Source organism: Antedon bifida, chromosome 6, assembly GCF_963402885.1.
Source record: "Antedon bifida chromosome 6, ecAntBifi1.1, whole genome shotgun sequence".
NCBI classification, from domain to species: Eukaryota; Metazoa; Echinodermata; class Crinoidea; order Comatulida; family Antedonidae; genus Antedon; species Antedon bifida.
This window is the reverse complement of record NC_136231.1, coordinates 15477141-15497861: the sequence shown is the minus strand read 5'-3', so window position 1 is coordinate 15497861 and position 20721 is coordinate 15477141. Positions and strand designations below refer to the sequence as shown.

At 32.3% G+C, this 20721-nt stretch overlaps 1 protein-coding gene across 6 annotated transcripts in view; it reads left to right on the top strand.

Annotated features, from left to right (window-relative positions):
- LOC144845410 (unconventional myosin-IXb-like) overlaps positions 1-20721 on the top strand; it is a 78754-nt gene that overhangs the window by 27489 nt on the left and 30544 nt on the right. For 3 of the 6 annotated variants that reach the window (XM_078702719.1, XM_078702714.1, XM_078702713.1), the window contains exons 3-14: positions 2131-2225; positions 4826-4988; positions 5541-5641; positions 6246-6462; positions 8306-8419; positions 8724-8747; positions 11300-11434; positions 11856-11977; positions 13056-13203; positions 13766-13958; positions 14838-14898; positions 17148-17318. In XM_078702719.1, the coding sequence (XP_078558845.1) occupies positions 2131-2225; positions 4826-4988; positions 5541-5641; positions 6246-6462; positions 8306-8419; positions 8724-8747; positions 11300-11434; positions 11856-11977; positions 13056-13203; positions 13766-13958; positions 14838-14898; positions 17148-17318 (1544 nt within the window). Of the gene's footprint in view, positions 1-2130; positions 2226-4825; positions 4989-5540; positions 5642-6245; positions 6463-8305; positions 8420-8723; positions 8748-11299; positions 11435-11855; positions 11978-13055; positions 13204-13765; positions 13959-14837; positions 14899-15831; positions 15877-17147; positions 17319-20721 lie in introns of all 6 variants that reach the window. The other 3 variants (XM_078702716.1, XM_078702715.1, XM_078702717.1) reach the window with 3 other exon arrangements.

Below are 20721 nucleotides of genomic sequence, written 5' to 3'. Positions count from 1 at the left end.
AATAGACAACGTACTCACAGAAATGTACAACATACTCGCAGAAATAGACAACATACTCGCAGAAATAGACAACGTACTTGCAGAAAAGGACAACATACTCGCAGAAAAGGACAACGTATTTGCAGAAATAGACAACATACTCGCAGAAATAGACAACGTACTTGCAGAAAAGGACAACGTACTCACAGAAATGTACAACGTACTCGCAGAAAAGGACAACGTACTCGCAGAAAAGGACAATGTACTCGCAGAAAAGGACAACGTACTCGCAGAAAAGGACAATGTACTCGCAGAAAAGGACAACGTACTCGCAGAAAAGGACAACGTACTCGCAGAAATGTACAACGTACTCACAGAAATGTACAACATACTCGCAGAAATAGACAACGTACTCACAGAAATGTACAACATACTCGCAGAAATAGACAACATACTCACAGAAATAGACAACATACTCACAGAAATGTACAACATACTCGCAGAAATAGACAACATACTCGCAGAAAATGACAACGTACTCGCAGAAATGTACAACATACTCACAGAAATGTACAACATACTCGCAGAATAGACAACATACTCACAGAAATGTACAACATACTCGCAGAAATAGACAACATACTCGCAGAAATAGACAACGTACTCACAGAAATGTACAACATACTCGCAGAAATAGACAACATACTCGCAGAAATAGACAACGTACTTGCAGAAAAGGACAACATACTCGCAGAAAAGGACAACGTATTTGCAGAAATAGACAACATACTCGCAGAAATAGACAACGTACTTGCAGAAAAGGACAACGTACTCACAGAAATGTACAACGTACTCGCAGAAAAGGACAACGTACTCGCAGAAAAGGACAATGTACTCGCAGAAAAGGACAACGTACTCGCAGAAAAGGACAATGTACTCGCAGAAAAGGACAACGTACTCGCAGAAAAGGACAACGTACTTGCAGAAAAGGACAATGTACTCGCAGAAAAAGACAATGTACTCGCAGAAATGTACAACGTACTCGCAGAAAAGGACAACGTACTTGCAGAAAAGGACAATGTACTCGCAGAAAAAGACAATGTACTCGCAGAAATGTACAACGTACTCGCAGAAAAGGACAATGTACTCGCAGAAAAGGACAATGTGCTCAAAGAAAAGGACAACGTACTCGCAGAAAAGGACAATGTACAACGTATTTACTGTTGCAACAGACATCCACAAACCGTACAGCGTAGTCATGAAAAAGATAAAGGAAGGGATAATGTTGGTTTATTAACACCATTTCTGGTTTGTGTAATATCACTTTTTTACAGTTACACAAAATCTGATTTATCTCTTTCTGTACAGATTTTTGTGTTCTGATTAAACAAAAACTTCGATCTTAAAATGTTTACAATATCTTTATTTATTATAAAACTTGGCCATTACATCATTTGCATAAAATAAATTGTGCGACTACAACACAATACAAAACAGAAAAGTACAAGAGTCATGACAATCATTCTTTAATGGCAGATGGGTAAAAAACTATTACTAGTAACTATGGACCCGAAGCATCTGCTGCTCCTTTAAGAACTTCAAAAACATAATGCATGGGTGGGTGGGGTTTTGCAAAATTGAATGTGTTTCCTTTAGTTAATCGAAAATGAATTCAATTGACTTCTGTTCCAATAGTATGTGAAGCATATCAATAGGTTGGAATTCCAACTTATCTATGCAGCCCGCTAAACCACAAAGCAATACTAAAAGTCTATACATTTTGATTAGTAATGTCATTGTGCCAAAATCACTAGTGTTCACCACACCAAGAAACTGAGATTTATATCTTAAGAGTTGTTTATAACCAATGCGACTTCATTTGACTTAATTTTTATTTTAGATTAAGTGACCTTGGGATCTAACCTTGTAATCTGCATAGTAGCACTTGTACGTGGTGCTATTTCACCGCGCTGGATCGGTGGAAGTACACATGCTTAGGCCAGGCTAAGTGTGTAGACTAGGCCTAGCCTAGATCCTTAATTTCCTGAACAAAGGCATTATAATACCATTGCTTCACAATTTGAAAGTTGTAGTGAATTGCCTTTCTTTGTTTTCCAGTATCAATATTTTGTTTGTTTTCTTTTTCCTCAGGCCTTTGGAAATGCAAAAACAGTTGTAAATAACAACAGCAGTAGATTTGGCAAATTTATTCAAGTAAACTATCGACAAAATGGCACAGTTCATGGGTAAGATATATCAGAAACATTGAAACCAAAAATGACATGACTACAGTATGATGAATAGTGTTTTTTCAACAAAGACACTTTACTTAGTTATACCTGTCATCTATAATATAAATTTACGTAAGGGCAAAATTCGGTAAATCGTGCGTTACTTCTACTACTAGATGGTATATAAAGTTACTTGATGGTATATAAAGTTGGTTTGTACTTTCAGGACTGATTATAATAACCACCTGATGTAATCCTGTTTACTAATTAAATTGAGTTAGATAATTAGTTATTGAAAATTAAAATGAATTTAGACTTTAGATATAGTATTGCATTACTTGGACAATACTGTTGTTAACTTACATGTGTGTAGCCTGTCACTTTTGACATGCTCGTATAACATTATTTCAAGTTGAAAAGTGAATAAAATATGATGAAATTACTAAAGAAAGGTTTTAAAATGGAGATCAAGCAAAAAGAGTGCGCATTAGCGCAGTGCGCATGCAAAAACCAGCACACTCATGGCAATTTTTTAAACGGTTAAAATTTCCTGAAAATCGTTTGCGCGTGTACGCATGCGCTATATGCCCTACGCACGTAATTGTATCGCCATATGGTGAAATATAACCTGAAATTGATAAGTACCGAATTTGGTTTAATTATGATACATGCTTGTGAAGATATGATTACAAACGTGATTTCGTTTCGTAGACCGCGTAGTATTTAATTGTGCACCGTGAAAAGATAATCACATCGATTCCTGGCCATAAGGAATACACTCTGAAAAATTGATTGGCTAGATGAAATTGATCTCAAGATATTTATAAAAATAGTGCTAAAGAAAGAATAAATAAATTAATTAGATTGAATTCATCACTATGACGAATTATAGGTATATGCATGCATTTAAATAAATTGATTTTTATAATATGAAGATAGTCTATTGCAAATACAATAGCCAGTATCACAATCCGATCAAAGATCCCTCAGCGTATGATGTCATAAACCACCCTTGTTACATAATAATATTAAGACATAATTTCCTTTTTTTTTTTTACTTTTTCATTATAAATCATGCATATATTAATCTATACACTAAGAAATAAAATTGAATTGAATTGAATACGGATATAAAAAAAATATCTTATTTCGTTTCTTCTCACTACGTGAGACTCGATCTCGGTAACTTGAATGCTATAGATGCGAGTACAGACCACCGAGCCATACACAACTGACTAAAAGTTGAAGAAAGATTCCTCTGTGTATTTACTATGCAGTAACCACTTTGGTGCAGATAGATTATTACAAACCGCAATGAATCATAATTTTTTGCTATGATTACATCTTTAAAAATTAAAAACAATTATGCACTGTCAAATTATATACTTTTAACTTCAATATATGAACATTTTAAAGAGAAAGGTTAATGTTAAGTTTGTAATATTTCGGTCCAAGACAATGTCATAATTTGTTTGACTGTCGAAATTTAAAAAATTTAATATATGCAATTAATGATGATGTAATCAACTTTTTTTTCTGTTAATTTCATAATAAATCAAAATTCATTACATTTGGGAGGCTGAACCAAGATCTTAGCTCTGGACCACTTTTTGATATTTTAATAATTTTAGATGAATCTTTACCAAATTTAAACAAGTGAACAGCATATAGCTATAAATGACTTCATTAAATTTGGAGGAAATTCAGATTAGCATCCCAATTCTGGACCACTTTTAGGCTGTGAGATGGCCAAATGTTTGTGGTCAATTTAATAATATGATATAACATTACATTGGCCTATTAAACTTTAGTTCGGTATTGTAAACAATACAATAACAATTTTTAAACAGGGATTAATCATTTTTAATTTTGGAGTTTGGCCTTGTATGTAATCTCTGATTGCTCTTATTATTAAAAAAATAATTTATATTATGTTTGTTTATTTTTAACTTGTTTTCTTTCCTTATGCAAATTGTTTACATACTGAAGGATTCCCATGAGTGTTCAAGTAAGAATTAGATGACAACTTTTAAATCATATCCCTTTTACAGATTATCAGCTTGTCTTTCTTCATTTGTTTAAATCTCCTTACTATTTCTTCATTTCTGTTATCAATTGTTGTTTTTTTTAATTGGACATTTAAATCTTCACATTTCAATCAAAAGTTATAGTGTTAACCTGGATGATAAGCCTATTGTGGAAGTTATCCTCTAGAAATGAACATACTCTGCACTATTGTGAACAATGCAACCAAATACAGTTGACCAGTTTGGTTTATTTTAAATTTCAAGGGATTGAAGCAAAATGAAAAGTCCATATTTTCAACTAATACAACACTTTTTTTTCCAATGTGCTTCCTTATAACTTCTTAGAATGTGGCACAATAGGCTGGAAGCCATGCCTACCACATGCCATCACACTCTTGTCTATACACCACCCATCCAATACTATATACAAAATACAACCTGTGAATAAAAAGCTGAATTTTATTTTACTTTTTTATTATATTTCTTTTGTTTTATATTTTAATTAATTTTGTTCGAAAGTTGTTTTTATTTCAAATATGTAACATTGGTAAACAAGATTTTAAATAGCTACATTTTTGTTCTTTTCAGTGCAATTGTAGAGCAGTATCTTCTTGAAAAATCCAGAATAATATCGCAATCACCAGATGAACGTAACTATCATGTATTTTACTATCTTCTGAATGGTGCTACTGACCAAGAGAGGGAGGCATTCTGGCTACAGAAAGCACAGGATTACAATTACCTCAATCAAGTAATGACTATTGTAATAATTAAGGAGAATAATAATTATTGAGAATATAACAATTATCGTTTTTTGGAGTTATTATTTAAATGGTATGGGTCAAATCCAATTGATTGATTTGGAATTAGTGGAATAACATTAGTTCTTGATTGTATGCACGTGTAACAAAATTGACATGCCCTCATCTTGTAGAATATTGTCACAAGAAGATCTTTTATATATAAATGTACAGGCATAGAGAAACTCTCAATGGCCCAGATATACTGAAATTAATTTGATAAGCGTTAAAATAAGGCAATCTGTCAGATTGAGAAAAAGCCACCGCATTCAAGATTTGAACCAAAGATCCTACCATAATATACCTACATAAGATTTTGTTTCCATTGGCATGACATTCAAGGAGCTACTAAGAAATATAATGGTTGTGTGTTAAAACCTCTACATTATTATTTATTTTTTAATATTATGTTATTTAGGAAAAGATATTAACAATTTACAAATTGTCTAATCTTAGACTCATTTATTCGAAGGATAATTGTTGAATTGTATATTATTTTTTAGAGTAAATGTTACACTGTAGATGGTTGTGATGAGAAGTATGAATTCAATCGTCTACGCCAGTCAATGGAGATGGTTGGCTTCTCGCATGAAACAATGCGAAGGTTTGTACATTGTTTACATTTCATATTTTGTTACAGACTTCTTTTTTCTGTAAAGGGTGTTTCATGTATTTCTCATAAAATATTGAGGTCTGGAAAGAGTAGGGGGTAAGTACCAGTCATCAGAATGTTAGTGCCGCATTAATAGTTAATTGTTAATTTTAATGTAACATTTTGTCTTAAAATAGCTAGAACCTTGTAGGACCCTTGCTTTCATGTTGTATACACATTCATAAAAATGAATATTACCTTTAAACCAGCCAGCAATTTGTCAAAGCAGTTAATTACTGTATAATATCGTTAAACGTCATCTTAATATATAAATTAAAATATTAATTAATTAATTGATAATATTTTCTAAAATGTGAAAAATTTTAAATTCTATTTAGTGTATACTTTTCCAAGAACGTATCACTATGAAAACTATTAATAGTTCCAAATACAGTACATATAGTTTTTTATGATATATAAAATAGTTTTATAAAACTAGATTGCTTGCTACTCAAGCTGAAATCCCTTGCATTTTTAGCATCCTACGAAACGAAACTTTTAATGATTTACATCATGAATATTCATTATTTAAATTCTTCTCCTTCATACTCCGCAGAATTTTTTCGGTGCTCTCGGCTGTACTTCACATTGGAAATATAACATTCCGTAGTCGTATGGACCATGGCGAATCTGTGATCATCAAGAACATAGCAACGGTAAAAGTTGTGTCTGACCTGTTACGTGTCAAGCAAGAGACATTAGTTTCAGCACTGACTAAAAGGACATCAAGCGCTCGTGGTGATCAGTTTGTTGTGCAATATAAAATGAGTGAGGTAAGTATAATATCGTACTGACACAAGTATAAGCCCACCCCTTGTACTGGCACAAGTATAAGCCCACCCCTTGTACTGGCACAAGCATAAGCCCATCCCTTGTACTGGCACAGGTATAAGCCCACTCCCTCGTACTGATATGGGTATAAGCCCACCCCCTTGAACATAAAATCACATTCACTATGGGGGATGATGGCAGGAAGACCTGAGTGATGTTTTAGACCATAATTATTATAATATAACACCTAAATAAATTCCTGTCATTTGATTGGACAAATGTGGGTCACATGGCATGCAGTAGTACGCACTATTAAACGATCCTTTAATAGTACTTTTTTCGTGTCCAAAAAATAAAATCTTTTCGCGTTTGGAAAATATTTTGTTTTATACTATTGCTTTTGAAATACAACAGCGCCACCTATTTTGTAATTTCGCGGCGATTTGAATGTTATGATGACTGGTTTTTCGCGATGGAAGTACATTTCTGGAGAGATATATGTACTAATTTAGATCAAAAAGGCATTTAAATTAGCTTAAGATCGTGTGTAGCATTTTGATTAATTAATGGGAACATCTCTACAAGATGTTGAATCGTTGGAAAAACCATAATTAGCCTAGATAAGTTTCAATTGTCTGTCAGAGTTTTGCCTTTCAGCCAAGCTAGTACCAAGTCTAGCCTAGGCCTATGCCTGTTAGTATTAGGCTAGGCCTAGCCTAAGCGTTTTAGCCTTGCTAGGCCCAGGATTGTCTGGTTGTTTGTTTGTTGAAATAATTAACACTAAACACTAAAGTAGGTGTGTTTATAAAATTCATGCAAAAATATAACATTGAATATAATATTATTAAAAACCAAATGTTACTGATTTAATCAATGTGAATGAAATATAGGCCTTGGCTAAGGCTACCTTTTATTTGATTCAAATGACGTTAGACGAATAACAATGTATGACAAATAATAAATGTTTTATATTCGTGTAATGGTACAAATAATGGCATTTGGTGAATGATGAAAGGTTAAATATCAACTCGGCATTGCCTAGTCTTTGATATATAACCTTTCATCATTCACCTCATGCCATTATTTGTACCATTACACGAATATAAAACATTCATTATTTTTATAATATTACATAGCCTATGTAGCTACAAGAACGTGATTGGTTGAAACTGCATCACATGACTACCACTGCAAGGATCGTAAATCGTATATTTCTTCAAGTACGATGATATTAACTGAGTAATTTTCACGTGATTATCGTATCCCTGTCATTAAACATATTAAATCCAGTAAATTCTCAAAGAGTTTGATATTGACTTTGTAATTTGCGTGTGGCATAAATAAAATATAAATAAATAAATAAAAGTCATCCACTGTCATCCACATATTTCACTTGGTAAACTAATTCAACTAAACTAAACTATGCATACATAGTGCCTTCATTTTGTTATTCACCCTCTATTGATGCGACAAAAGACCATTTGTGATTGGTAAAAACTCACGGTACTAACCTGGTACGCACGGTGCGCTGAACCTCAAATTTTATATTTCACCTCCAAGTAGGCAATATCTGTATATTATTATGTATAAAAACTGATTTGATTTTCAAAAAACTTTATATAATATTTATAGAAATTACTAAGAGGCAATAAACAGTAGATTTTTAAAAAAGAAATACTAACTATGAATTAACAAATTTAACCCTAGGTCCAGTGATCAAACTGAAGAAACAGGTTTCACCTGGCTATACTGTTTCAATACTATGCTTGAATGTTGACAACCAATATTATTGAGTTATTTTTTAATGAACCCCCTTGATATTTTATATAATTACTTTTCTTGTAGGCTATAGCAACTCGAGACGCATTAGCAAAGGGATTATATAGCGCACTGTTTGAATGGATTGTTTTACAAGTCAACCATGCTCTTCTAGCTAGGAATGAAAAAGGTGATCACCAGGTTAGTATTCAACATCCTTCAACTACATAATGGCATTAATACACCTGCAAAAAGTAACAACTTATGACAAGTTTGCATAGTGTAAAGACAATTATCTGGAAAATCTCTTGAGATTTCACAAGAAACACCGACAAGATGCCCAAGTTACTGCACACGTGTATTGCCCTGGTATTAATTAATGCTTTTCTCCTGCAATTTCTTACAATTTATTAATTTTACCATTTTTGAAACAAATTAATTTGAAAATGTATTTGTATTGGATAGATGCATTTAGCACATTTAAAAAATCTCTGATTTTTCTCAGAATTTACGTAAACACCATTTTAACGTAAGTATTAAGTGAAATATACACTAAAATTTGCACTACCATGTTTATATTCAAGTTTGGTTATTGATTCTTGCTTCTGTTTGAAAAAAGGGCCTTTTCCACCACACATTGCATGGAAAAAGTACATAGAGTAAAAGAAGGTTAGAATAATTTGCACATATGTACAATCCAATCAGCATTTTCATATCTTCTGTTCTCTTAAGTTGGTATGTAATCGTGTACCAATGATTCATATCTTGGGTGTCATTGTGTAATCTAAAAATCCCTTTTTTCAAACCATTACGCTTCTTTAACAAATTTAGTAAATCAGTAAATTTATGCACTTATCTAAAATGATATTGATTCATTATTTGATACATAATTTTTCATAACAAATTCAGATTAATTATATATTTGCAAACAAATTTGTTAGCCAAAGAATATATCCCAAGTAAATCAGGTGATATATCATACTGGTTTTAAGTATGTCCTACATCAACTGTGGGTCAGCAGAGTTTATTATTGCCAAGTTTAAAAAACACTTTTTGCATGATAATATAGTCCTAAATACAGTGGGTATTCAATTTTGTTTATGATTTTTTACTTACAGAAAGAAATTAACCACAAATTGCTAATTAATTTAATAGTGTTTAGGCTACCCTTGTATCACTTTTAACCAGATACCAGAGATAAAAAACTTTGTAATGAATCTGCATTATAACATTAATGAATATGATTTAAAAGCATAAAACTATTTATAACTCATAGCGGTGTAAAATAATAAATTATGCCAATGTTAGTGTTATTACAATAGTTAATTATTGATTTACAACTTCAATGTTAACTATTTAACAATAGAATACATAGCATGTTACAAAATATTTTGTTGCCTCTTTTTAAAAAAGAACAAATTTTTGCTTTTTATTTAACAATACTAATTTAACAATTTAATTTGTAATACTGTAGAAGAAATTTGTGAGCCCTATTAGGCCAAAAAAAGTTGTTTGCCTTCCATCACCTAAATTTTTGAAATCTAGGAGCGAAAGTTTGATGAAGCTTAAATACGTAAATTTCAATCTAAGCTTAGCTAATTGCTATGAGGATGTAAGCTGCACGCCTGATAGAACTACCACTTATCGGCAAGTGTCGACGTTATGGCTGTCAGAGGATGATATTTGTTGTCAACCTAGAAGCTAGGCTAGATAGTGCGCTATTAGATAATTTACCATGAGGCTAGGCATAAGTTTAGCAAGGCCAACAGCATGCTTAGTGATATATAGAAACTGCCAAGACTGCCGACTGGAGATTGGCACACATTTAATTCTGCATAAACAATGCATAACAACATTAAACTCTCCCTATTTTATGTCCAGCTTTTAAGTTTTTTAGATATAATTAATTAAATTTTTTACGCTCTGTATATGCGAGAATAACTCTCACATGAAACTTTGATAAATCAGATTAAAACACATAAAAAATAGCGAAAGATATGATTTCCACCCTCCCTAACAATTTTCCAGCATGGAGGGCAAACCAACAATTTTTTTGGCCTTAAAGTAGATGATGAAAGGTAAGATACAAATTATGAGATGACATACATTGATGTGAAATCACATGTATTGCACTACATAAAATGATATATGTCAATATGTCTGGACTATAATGCCGAAACTCCTTGATTAAAGCCAGCTTTATCAGGTTACATGATATTGATTAAATAATTATTTTAATTGCCAAAAAATACTCCACAATGACCCAAAAACAAATCCATTTTTAATATACTCTGACTAGATTTCCTGTCTTATATTGACATAATACAAATGTAGTATAGTAATAAATCAATCCATCAAAACAATCACTGCAGAAGTGAATTAAGCATAGTGTTAAGTGTCACACTCAATGTGTATGATCTATGGCGCTTATTTGATGATTTCAGTTTTTTGACATTTTTAACAAAATAGAGAAAATATAAGAGATAATTATTCTGTACAGTATATTGATGTCTGATTTTTTATATCATTGTTGATACATGTCTTATATCTAGTAATATAGTTTTTAATACAGTTACATCTTGTTAAAATTCACAAAATGCAATATAAGACTGGAGGGAATTAACAACCTTATGATAAGTTAAATATGAGATGAGTTAAATGTGAATAAGAAATGTACTTCTTGTAGACATGCCCAATTTAATGTATATAGTTCCAATTTAATAAGCATTGTAAGATCACACTATCTAGGCTTGATCAACTTCTTGTTATGTGGTTGATGGCAGTGTAAATGATTAAAAAGAAATATAAAGGAGTGTAAGGAATCTTACTCCCTTCAAGTTTTAGTGGAAATGTGTTATAACCGTCTTAATTATACTCATACAATACCCATTCATTCATATCTTGTTCTGCAGGTATAATAACGTCATCTTAATAAATTACCATAAAAAATTAGGACAAACACCACAATCAGTTGCCACCATCAAACTCATTACTTTACTTAATGGATAGTACATGAATAATCCTTGATAGATAATGTGGCTTGTCATATTAAACAAAATCTATTTTAAACTTCTTTTTCAGGGTAATTCGATTGGTGTGCTTGACATCTTTGGATTTGAAGACTTCTATCGAAACAGTTTTGAGCAATTTTGCATAAATTATGCCAATGAGCATTTGCAGTACTACTTCAACCAACATGTGTTCAAGTTAGAACAGGTGACTGTGCTTGTTATTTAACTGCTTAGAAACACCATCTATGTTAGTTTACACTGACACATCTACTTTGTACTAAAATTAAAACGCAAGCTTTAAAAAGGGATTTATAAGCATAAGGCCTGAACCACTTGCTAATAGACCAAATATGCATGATAAGACCAGTGTTCTGATTGAAAATGTAATATTCTGATTATACAAGTGTTAGTTCATACTAGGTATAAGGTAGACTTAGACCTTCTGTAGATCCAATCATCTGTGTATATGACTAATCATTTGTATGTTCATGATTGTCTTTTGGCCTGATTGCTTGTGTGCAAAATTGTCTAACAATCTTGCTATCTAGGCCTATACGATAATTATTTTCTTCATATTCTGTAAACTAAACTATTGAACATTCATTGTGACCTTATTTTGTCTGCAGGAAGAATACACACGAGAAGGAATTGTATGGGAGTCTATAGACTTTATTGATAACACAGAATGTCTGCATCTGATTGAGAAGAAACCCACTGGACTTATTCATATACTCAATGATGATTGCAAGTAAGTCTGTAATTTACTGCTAGCAAACTTACATTTGCAGTTTTTGGAGAATTCAAGGTTCAAAATGCTTAAAGACCCCTTCCCTACATTTTTTAGATCTAATTTAAGGTCACAAACTACATTTAATGTAAAAATAAATATTATATAGTCCTATTGAGATAATTTTTTTGTCTTTAAACAGTTAAAAATGTGAAAAATAAGTTGATTCTAGTAATTTTAGCTGCCCGCTATAAATTCCAAAATGCATTGAGCGCGGATTGATATTTTTGTTTTTCTTCTGTAATTCACCCACTTTACGATCGATCGTGAGGCCAAAACAAATGGAAGACTCCTAACTTTTCAGCGAAAATACCGGGTTTTCCCCAATTTGTATCAACGGAGTCTGGCAAAAATAGAAAGACAATAAATGTAGCAACTATACAACGTCAGGCTAGGTATGTAACTAGCGTACGATGTTCGTACGTTACCGATGTTTACCAGCTAGGCCTACAAAACTAAGCCTACCTAGGCTATGCCTAAAGACCGTCCACGAGAGGTCATTCACCGCGAGCTACTTAGGTAGTGGATTGTTTCTCACTTGTTATCATAATTTACCATAAAACGTACATTTAAGACAAGAAATGACCTGGTTTAATGTTTTTAAAGTAATATATATGTATTATTTTTACAAAACGTCACAAATTGTAGGAAAGGGGTCTTTAAAACACTTATTAGGCATTGTAGTATGGATATTTGCAACAACCTTACCTTATCACCTTATTTTTATTTTAAAAAAAACAACTATTTGATGTAAAATCAGCCAGACTATGCTATGAATGTAATAACAATAATTAAGACATGAATTTTTGTTTTATAACATTTGGGGTTTTTTAAAATCTTTTCCAACAAAAAGCATTCCAAATTCAACTGCCCATGTGCATCTTTATGTAAAATCATGCAGACATACATTGAGTTTATTTAATGAAATGAATTTTAATTTTCTGAAGATTTTTCACTGTCGCATATGAAAAGTATCTCAGATTTTAAAAGAAATTATCTGTTCGATGATTATTATTATTTTCAATTATATTTCTTCTAGTTTTCCCGCAAAGGATAACGATGGACACAATTTGCTCGGAAAATTCATCAAAGAACATAAATTTCATTATTATTTTGAAACCTTACCAATAAGAGAAGCTGCCTTTATTGTCGTACATTATGCTGGACAAGTCAAATATCAAGTTAAAGTAAGGTCTCAAATGGAGTATAATAATAGTACATCTTTCGGAAGAGTAGGGGGTTAACCTTGTGTACTGGTCCATTCAGCCCCTGTCATAGATAGTTGCGCAATTCAGCCCAGTAGGCTGCAAGTCGCAGATTATTCCCCCATTTAAATTTACATGTAATGGCGATACCAGTAAGAGCTTGTAAAATACTAAACATTCAGTTTTACAATCTGCAGGTCATTTAGTCAGGAATCATAATAATAATGATATCCTGGATTTATAAAGGTCCTAATGTTGTGAAACCTCTAAGCGCTGTACATATTATTACCCCATCATTTTTGCGTCAAACATGTGGAAGCATACGCCTATAATTCAGCTAGTAATCATATCTCTAGTTCACCTTGATTGTTGTTGTTTTTAGCCCAATATTGTGTTTATATTGGGTTTAACAAATACGTTACCATACCTTGATTTTTCTTACCCAAAGGTCCAACTTTTTATAAGATTTAATTTAACCCTGTCACTTTGGGTCAAATTACTTTTAAAAATATAAATCATTAAAATATTTTAAATAATTTTTCAGGATTTCCGAGAGAAAAATACAGATCTAATGCGGCCTGATATTGTATCTGTGCTTAAAAATAGTCAATTTGCATTTGTACGAGAGATGGTTGGTTTGGATCCAGTAGCTGTCTTCAGATGGGCCATTGTGAGGGCATTCTTTCGAGCAATGTCTGCATTCAAAAAAGCTGGCAAATACCACAGAGAAAACCCAGGTTGGATAAAAATACCTTTTGATGAAAAAAAACCCACCAAATTGATCACAGTTTAAAATGGAACTGCTTTACTGATTTAATAATTGGTGTTTTTTGTACTTTTTAAACAAAATACTGCCATTTGGTTAATTCATGCATTATTTTGTCACGATTAAGGGACAGTACTGATCAGCATACTTTTGAAATTCCTCGCATGTTTTGATGTTGTTTGAGATATTCACAAGCATTGCTATCCTTGAGTGATGCAGTAGGTCACACGACTTTGCTCAGCGCGTATTCTTATTAGGATTAGACAGTTCTTGGAAACCTATGTAATGCTAGATGGTTCTCGAATACATAGTAATTTCACCGTAAAAAAACTGGCGATTTCAAATGTACATAGGAAAATAATACATGTCGTTTACAGGAACGAATAAATAGACAGAGTGATTTATGTAGTCAACTAAAATTAGCACCCTGGGAATTACTTCCCGAAAGAGAAACTTTTCACAAAATGAGACAAATTGTTTGAGTCAAATTTAAACAAACCCAATTTTGGTTTGTATGTAACATTTGCCCTTACGTAAATTTAGTCACACATGAGTGAATGTCCAAGGTCCGCTGATCAGTACTGTACTATTGTACAGTAGTACTGTACTACAGTATGTGTGCAATGCTTGATTTTCATTAGTTAAAAGCATGACTAACTTAATGATTGACAATAAAAAATGCCCGGAAATCATGATATTCTGTCCGTCTATATAAGATGAAGCAGAGTAAAAAAGGCAACTGTCCTATTCAACTTGGCTTTGTCTCATCAAATGAACAGTCAATCTTTCAATCCAATAAATTATTCTCCACATATAACTTATAAACATCCGTTAAATTGTATTTTTTCAGATAAAGGCGTAAAACCAGCAATAAAGCCGTCAATCAGTTTAGCCGATGATTCACTTATGAGGTAAGACTCCAGTTGTGACAATAGGCCAATACATTATTGATTTTAAAAAGTGCTTTGTATGCCTGTTTAGTCTTTAAAAAAAAATCATCAGCTGCACATAATAGCAACTTTTTATTCTTTCAAATTAAAATCGGAAATTTTAGATATAAAAATGACTGCATGTCACACAAAATGATGGTTTTATTTCATGACACTACATCAAAGATTACAACACAACAGGATAATATGGAGATCTGCATATGCTTACAAACCAATCAACTAATCCTGGTTTAAAATTTGTGCATAGTATTAAAAGCTATGTTCACCAATTGGCTTGTAAACATAGGTCGTAATCACGGATCATCGTATTCCTCTATTACTTCTTGGTGTTGTGTTTTGCAATACATAAATACAAATATGTTATAATACTAATATTATTAATGAAATTAAATTTGAAAATCATTTTTTTTCGATTAAAAAAAATTTGTTTTCAGGGTTTTTCCCAGGTTGAATTTTTTTTACTAACTTTCTGTTTATTTGGAAAATATTTGGGTTTTTCATGTAAAAATTCACTTTCTAATCACTAATCAACTAAATTTGACAATATGGTTGTTTCTATTATGCTGCAGTGTGAGGAATAGATTACATTCAAGTATACTGCAAACAGCATACATTCACCATAAATGTATTTAAATTTTTGTAGAAAAATCTAAAAAAAATAAAAATTAGCATTTTTTATTTGCATTTTGGTAGCTGGTGCATGTAGCTTAAGAAAATCATAGAAATGCATAAAATAAAGAAACAAACATTAGTGTGGGAGATTTCAAGTGGTGGCTGAATTGTTTGATGTGTTGCTATGATGACAGCATATTATGCTAAATTTTGTCTATGGCAGCCAATTTGTTGCAGTTGCTATGGTGACTCATATATGTTAAATTGTTTCTATGGCAGCAGTTTGTACACAGCAACCAGGTGTTATACATGGCTCAAACAAATGAAGTAAGTTTCTTGGAAAGCTGCCAAGAAAATTGAATGTCTGTCATACATGGCATAATAGTTGATAGAGTAATTCATGTAATTGTGGAACCGTGACAGCCATGCATGTATTCATTTCAACATTTATTCACAGATTTGTGTTTTTTTTTAATATGCTAATATATATTAAATTCTAGTCATAATTGCTCAGTATTGAAAAACAAGTTAACTAACATAGTAGTACGTGTACATCCCCATTGGGAGAGGATCGATACTTTTTTTAATTATCTCTGCATAAATCTGAACATGCAAACATTATTGACATAGTACGTTATCGTCATGTATAATGCAAGACCAGTAGTTCGTAACAGGTTACTACCGTGCGTATTAACCAATCACAAACGGTCTTTCATCACATCTAGGGCGACAAATGAGGGCGCTATGTATGCATAGTTTAAATAGTTTAGTTGATTAATTTCTTCAAGCAAGTTGTGTGGCGCAACTAATGAAACGTCTTGTAATGGTGTGACAAATCATCGCGAGTTCAAGTCCCAGTAGATGACTTGTTTGTTTATCACCAAACGCGAGTGTTACCACGTGAAAACTACAGTCAATATCATCGAGAATTTGCTGGATTTTATATGATTAATGACAGGGACAAAATTACTCAGTCAATATCATCGTACTCGAGGATATATACGATTTACGATCCTCGCAGCGGTAGTCATGTGATGCAGTTTCAACAATCATGTTCACGTATTTACATAGGCTATGTAATATTATGTTTTACTGCCTGATAACATGAATTACGCTGAGGCTAAAGTACACAAAGAAAATATTGTTTGTAGTCTACCATGTATTATATTTATCTACATTTTGGGTTAATAAAGTCACACAAGTCAAGTCACAAGTCAAATTATTTTTACACGGAAAGAAAAAATATCATAACATTAAAAGCAAACAATGTACGATCAGGGAGACTTTCATTAGGGCCAAAGGTGAATGTATTTGCTGTACTTTCACTCATGTTTGGCTTAATCTCCTCCTAATGGAGATGTACACGTAATGTTATTGGTCCATATCATCACAGATTTTGGCAGTCTTTCTCTGCCCCAAAATCAGACTTTCAAAAATTTCAATAAACTTTACTTCGGCATAGATATGATTTCAAGTTATTTAATACAAACTGAGGTTAATCTTACTGAGCAATTACTCACCTGCTTTCATGTTTATGTTTATACTGACATTTTTCACATTTTCATTTAATTTTCATGTTTTTTTTGTGAATTTTTCAGTCAAGGAAATTTGCATGTTGATGCATCTGATTCATGGGTTTATGACCGTCTGCTTGCCCCCTCCCCTGCTAACACACAGCCCCTCAGCCCCACTCTCAGGCAGTGGATGGGCACGTGGAAAGCGCGCCTTATGTACGGTGATGACTATGTTGAGGCCGATCGATTGCTAAAGTAGGTTGTATATATATATACACAAAATAACAGCATTATACCACCATTATTCTCATAATAGTTTTACTGCTAAATTAGGATATATTTAAATATATTAAATATATAAATATAATTGGCACTCTATATGCTAACTTGCAATTTAGTATCATAGTATATACAAGAAATAACACATCATACCAATAATTATATCATATTCAAGATTATTAGCAGTAAACAATATAATATTTCTTTTAATAAAACCTTAGATCATATGTACAATATACATTTCATGTTTCTACTGTATTTACAAATATACAATTCAAATTTATTCAGGGTACATATTTATTTTTTAGCCTGGGTATTTGTTCAAAAACATAAAAATACATTGTGGTGAAAGAGCCTAAGATATGGACAATGTCTGTATTAATATCCAGGGTAGCGGTATAAACAATGTCTTTAATAATATCCAGGGTAGCGGTATAAACAATGTATGTAATAATAACCAGGGTAGCGGTATAAACAATGTATGTAATAATATCCAGGGTAGCGGTATAAAAAATGACTTGTAATAATATCCAGGGTAGCAGTATAAACAGTGACTTGTAATAACATTCAGGATAACAGTATAAACAGTGACTTGTAATAATATCCAGGGCAGCAGTATTGTAATAATATCCAGGGTAGCAGTATAAAAATGACTTATAATAATATCCAGGGTAGCTGTATAAACAATAACTTGTAATAATATCCAGGGTAGTGGTATAAACAATAACTTGTAATAATATCCAGGGTAGCAGTATAAACAATGACTTGTAATAATATCCAGGGTAGCGGTATAAACAATGACTTGTAATAATATCCAGGGTAGCAGTATAAACATGATTTGTATTAATATCCAGGGTAGCGTATAAACAATGACTTGCAATAATATCCAGGGTAGCAGTATAAACAATAACTTATAATAATATCCAGGGTATGTGTAAATTCATTTATTGTTTGCATTGCCTCAATCTTGCATCGGTTAACAATTTGCATGAAATTCATATCAGCAATATTGTAAAAACTTTACATCATCACTGTATTCAATCAATATTTGTAAAAACATACTTTTTTATCACCTTTATTATTTTCTTTTCTTCTTACTAACAAGTGTTTTAATCATATTATAAAATTTATGTTTATGTGCTTTATTAATTAATGCAATAATTTGTTGATTTAAAACACAATAATCCTGACTAATAATTGTTTTGTGGTTTTTATACCATTACTGCATATTTTATGTGAATCAATATTTCACATTAATTTGAAACCAATGTATTAATATATATAAATATGCATATATAACAGTGGAATATCAATATGACATTCATTTACATTACTCAGTCTATGAATACAATTGTTTATTTCTCTTGTATTGTTTCATTGATAGATATTCATGTTAAAATTAAGTCTGTTTGACTTCTTTAATTTGATTGGTCAGATACAGATGTATTTTCAAACCAATGGAATAATTTGATTTTGTACTTAAAGACACCTTTCCTGCAATTTTTACTAAATTTTTGTAAAAATGTTACTTTAAAAACATTAAACTGGGTCACTCCTTGTCTTTTTTAAATGTACGTTTTATGATTAATTGTGACAAAAGATAAAAATAGTCCAGCAAAAGTATGGTTGAACCTAGAAAAAATTGCAACAGAATTGTTTTTTGTTCTATCTTGTTTATATGGTCCAAATGAATATCATATCCAAAGTTTACCAAAATTGGACATCGGGAAGTGGGTTAATTAGCATTAATTCAAAATGGCCACCATTTGCTTTTTTTAAAGCCCCATATCTCCTTAACGGTTGGTTTTAGACCACCTAAGTGCATTACGAGTAGATATGAATGTGACATTAAAATTCCCAATTAGCACATTTAAATCACCATATGATGTAACTATGATGTCATAAGGTAGTTGTGACATCATATATTATGTTGTAACTGCTTAAATGACATTATCCTATGCTAAAATGTAGAAACTGCAGGAAAATAATTTTCTAACATTTGAAATGTTGAAATGAACATGATATCTAAAGTTTACCAAAATCGGACTTCAAGAAGGGAGTTAATTAGCATCAATTCAAAATGGCCGCTATTTACTATACCATTTTGAAGCCCCGTATCTCCATAACGGGTGGATATGAACCATATTTACCAGACAAAAAAAAAATTCTGTTGCAATTTGTTGTAGGTTCACCCTATTTTTTACTTATCTTTACTGGACTAACCCTCAAATGTAGTTTGCATCATTCTCAGTCTAACAACGGTATTTTTAAATTAAAATCCTAAATATGCTTTAGGATCAGGTTGTATTATTATTTAAATGTGGTCTTTAATTAGAGACATTTATTTTTGAGACATGGCCTTTTAAGGTAAAATATATTTATTTCGCATTATATGCAAGTACAAATAAGTTAGTTGCCATACTCTTCTAAAATCTAAGTAGTCAACATTGAATACATAACAATAGCTCATATCATAAGTCCCTCTGATGGAATTCGGAAAGATGTTCTTGTGGATAGCAGTTGCTCAGATTACTATTTTCCAATTTCAAAGGTAGGTTAAATATCCGTGAATAAGCGCATTTTGTAGGATTGTTGTAGGTAATAAATAAATAATTTTGTTTGACAAATCCAAAAGAAATTACTCACATTCTTTAGCTTTCGCCATCTTGTCTGATGGCTTGATCACAAGTGATCCGGTCCACTGCTACTTCCTGGAAATCTGTTGTTATTGTTTCTAGGTGACGTCATACTTTTTCGTAGCAATGATGTGTATACGTGATCGAGATATACAGCCCCTTCAGAGTCAAACAACAAATAAAAAATAAACAACCAAAGCAAAGGAATAAAAACAAAGAGCCGGAGACACCATCAAAGGGTATGGTTGTTTTACCTTATGTCGAAGGAGTGGCAGAACAAGCTCAAAGGATTTTTAAGAAATATGGTATTTCCACCGCCATGCGTCCAACGAACACTCTTAAAAGCATTCTAGTCCACCCCAAAGACAAGAAGGACATCACCCAAACAAGTGACATTGTTTACGACATTCCTTGCAAAAGTTGCAAGAAATCATATATTGGGGAAACAGGTCGTCAATTTGGAGTAAGACTGAAAGAACACCAAAAAGACACTGAAACGGTCACCGATCGTAAATACACCCGGGCAACTAAAAAGGAATCAACATCCGAAATCCACAAATCCGCCATCACAGACCATGCAGCGCAAGAAAACCACATCATCGATTGGGAGGGGGCCAAAATTCTTGACAGAGACTCTAACCCATTCAAGCGTAGAATCAGAGAGGCAATCCAAATCAGAAAGAGGGGGGCTAACGCAATCAACCGCGACGAAGGGGCTGTATATCTCGATCACGTATACACAT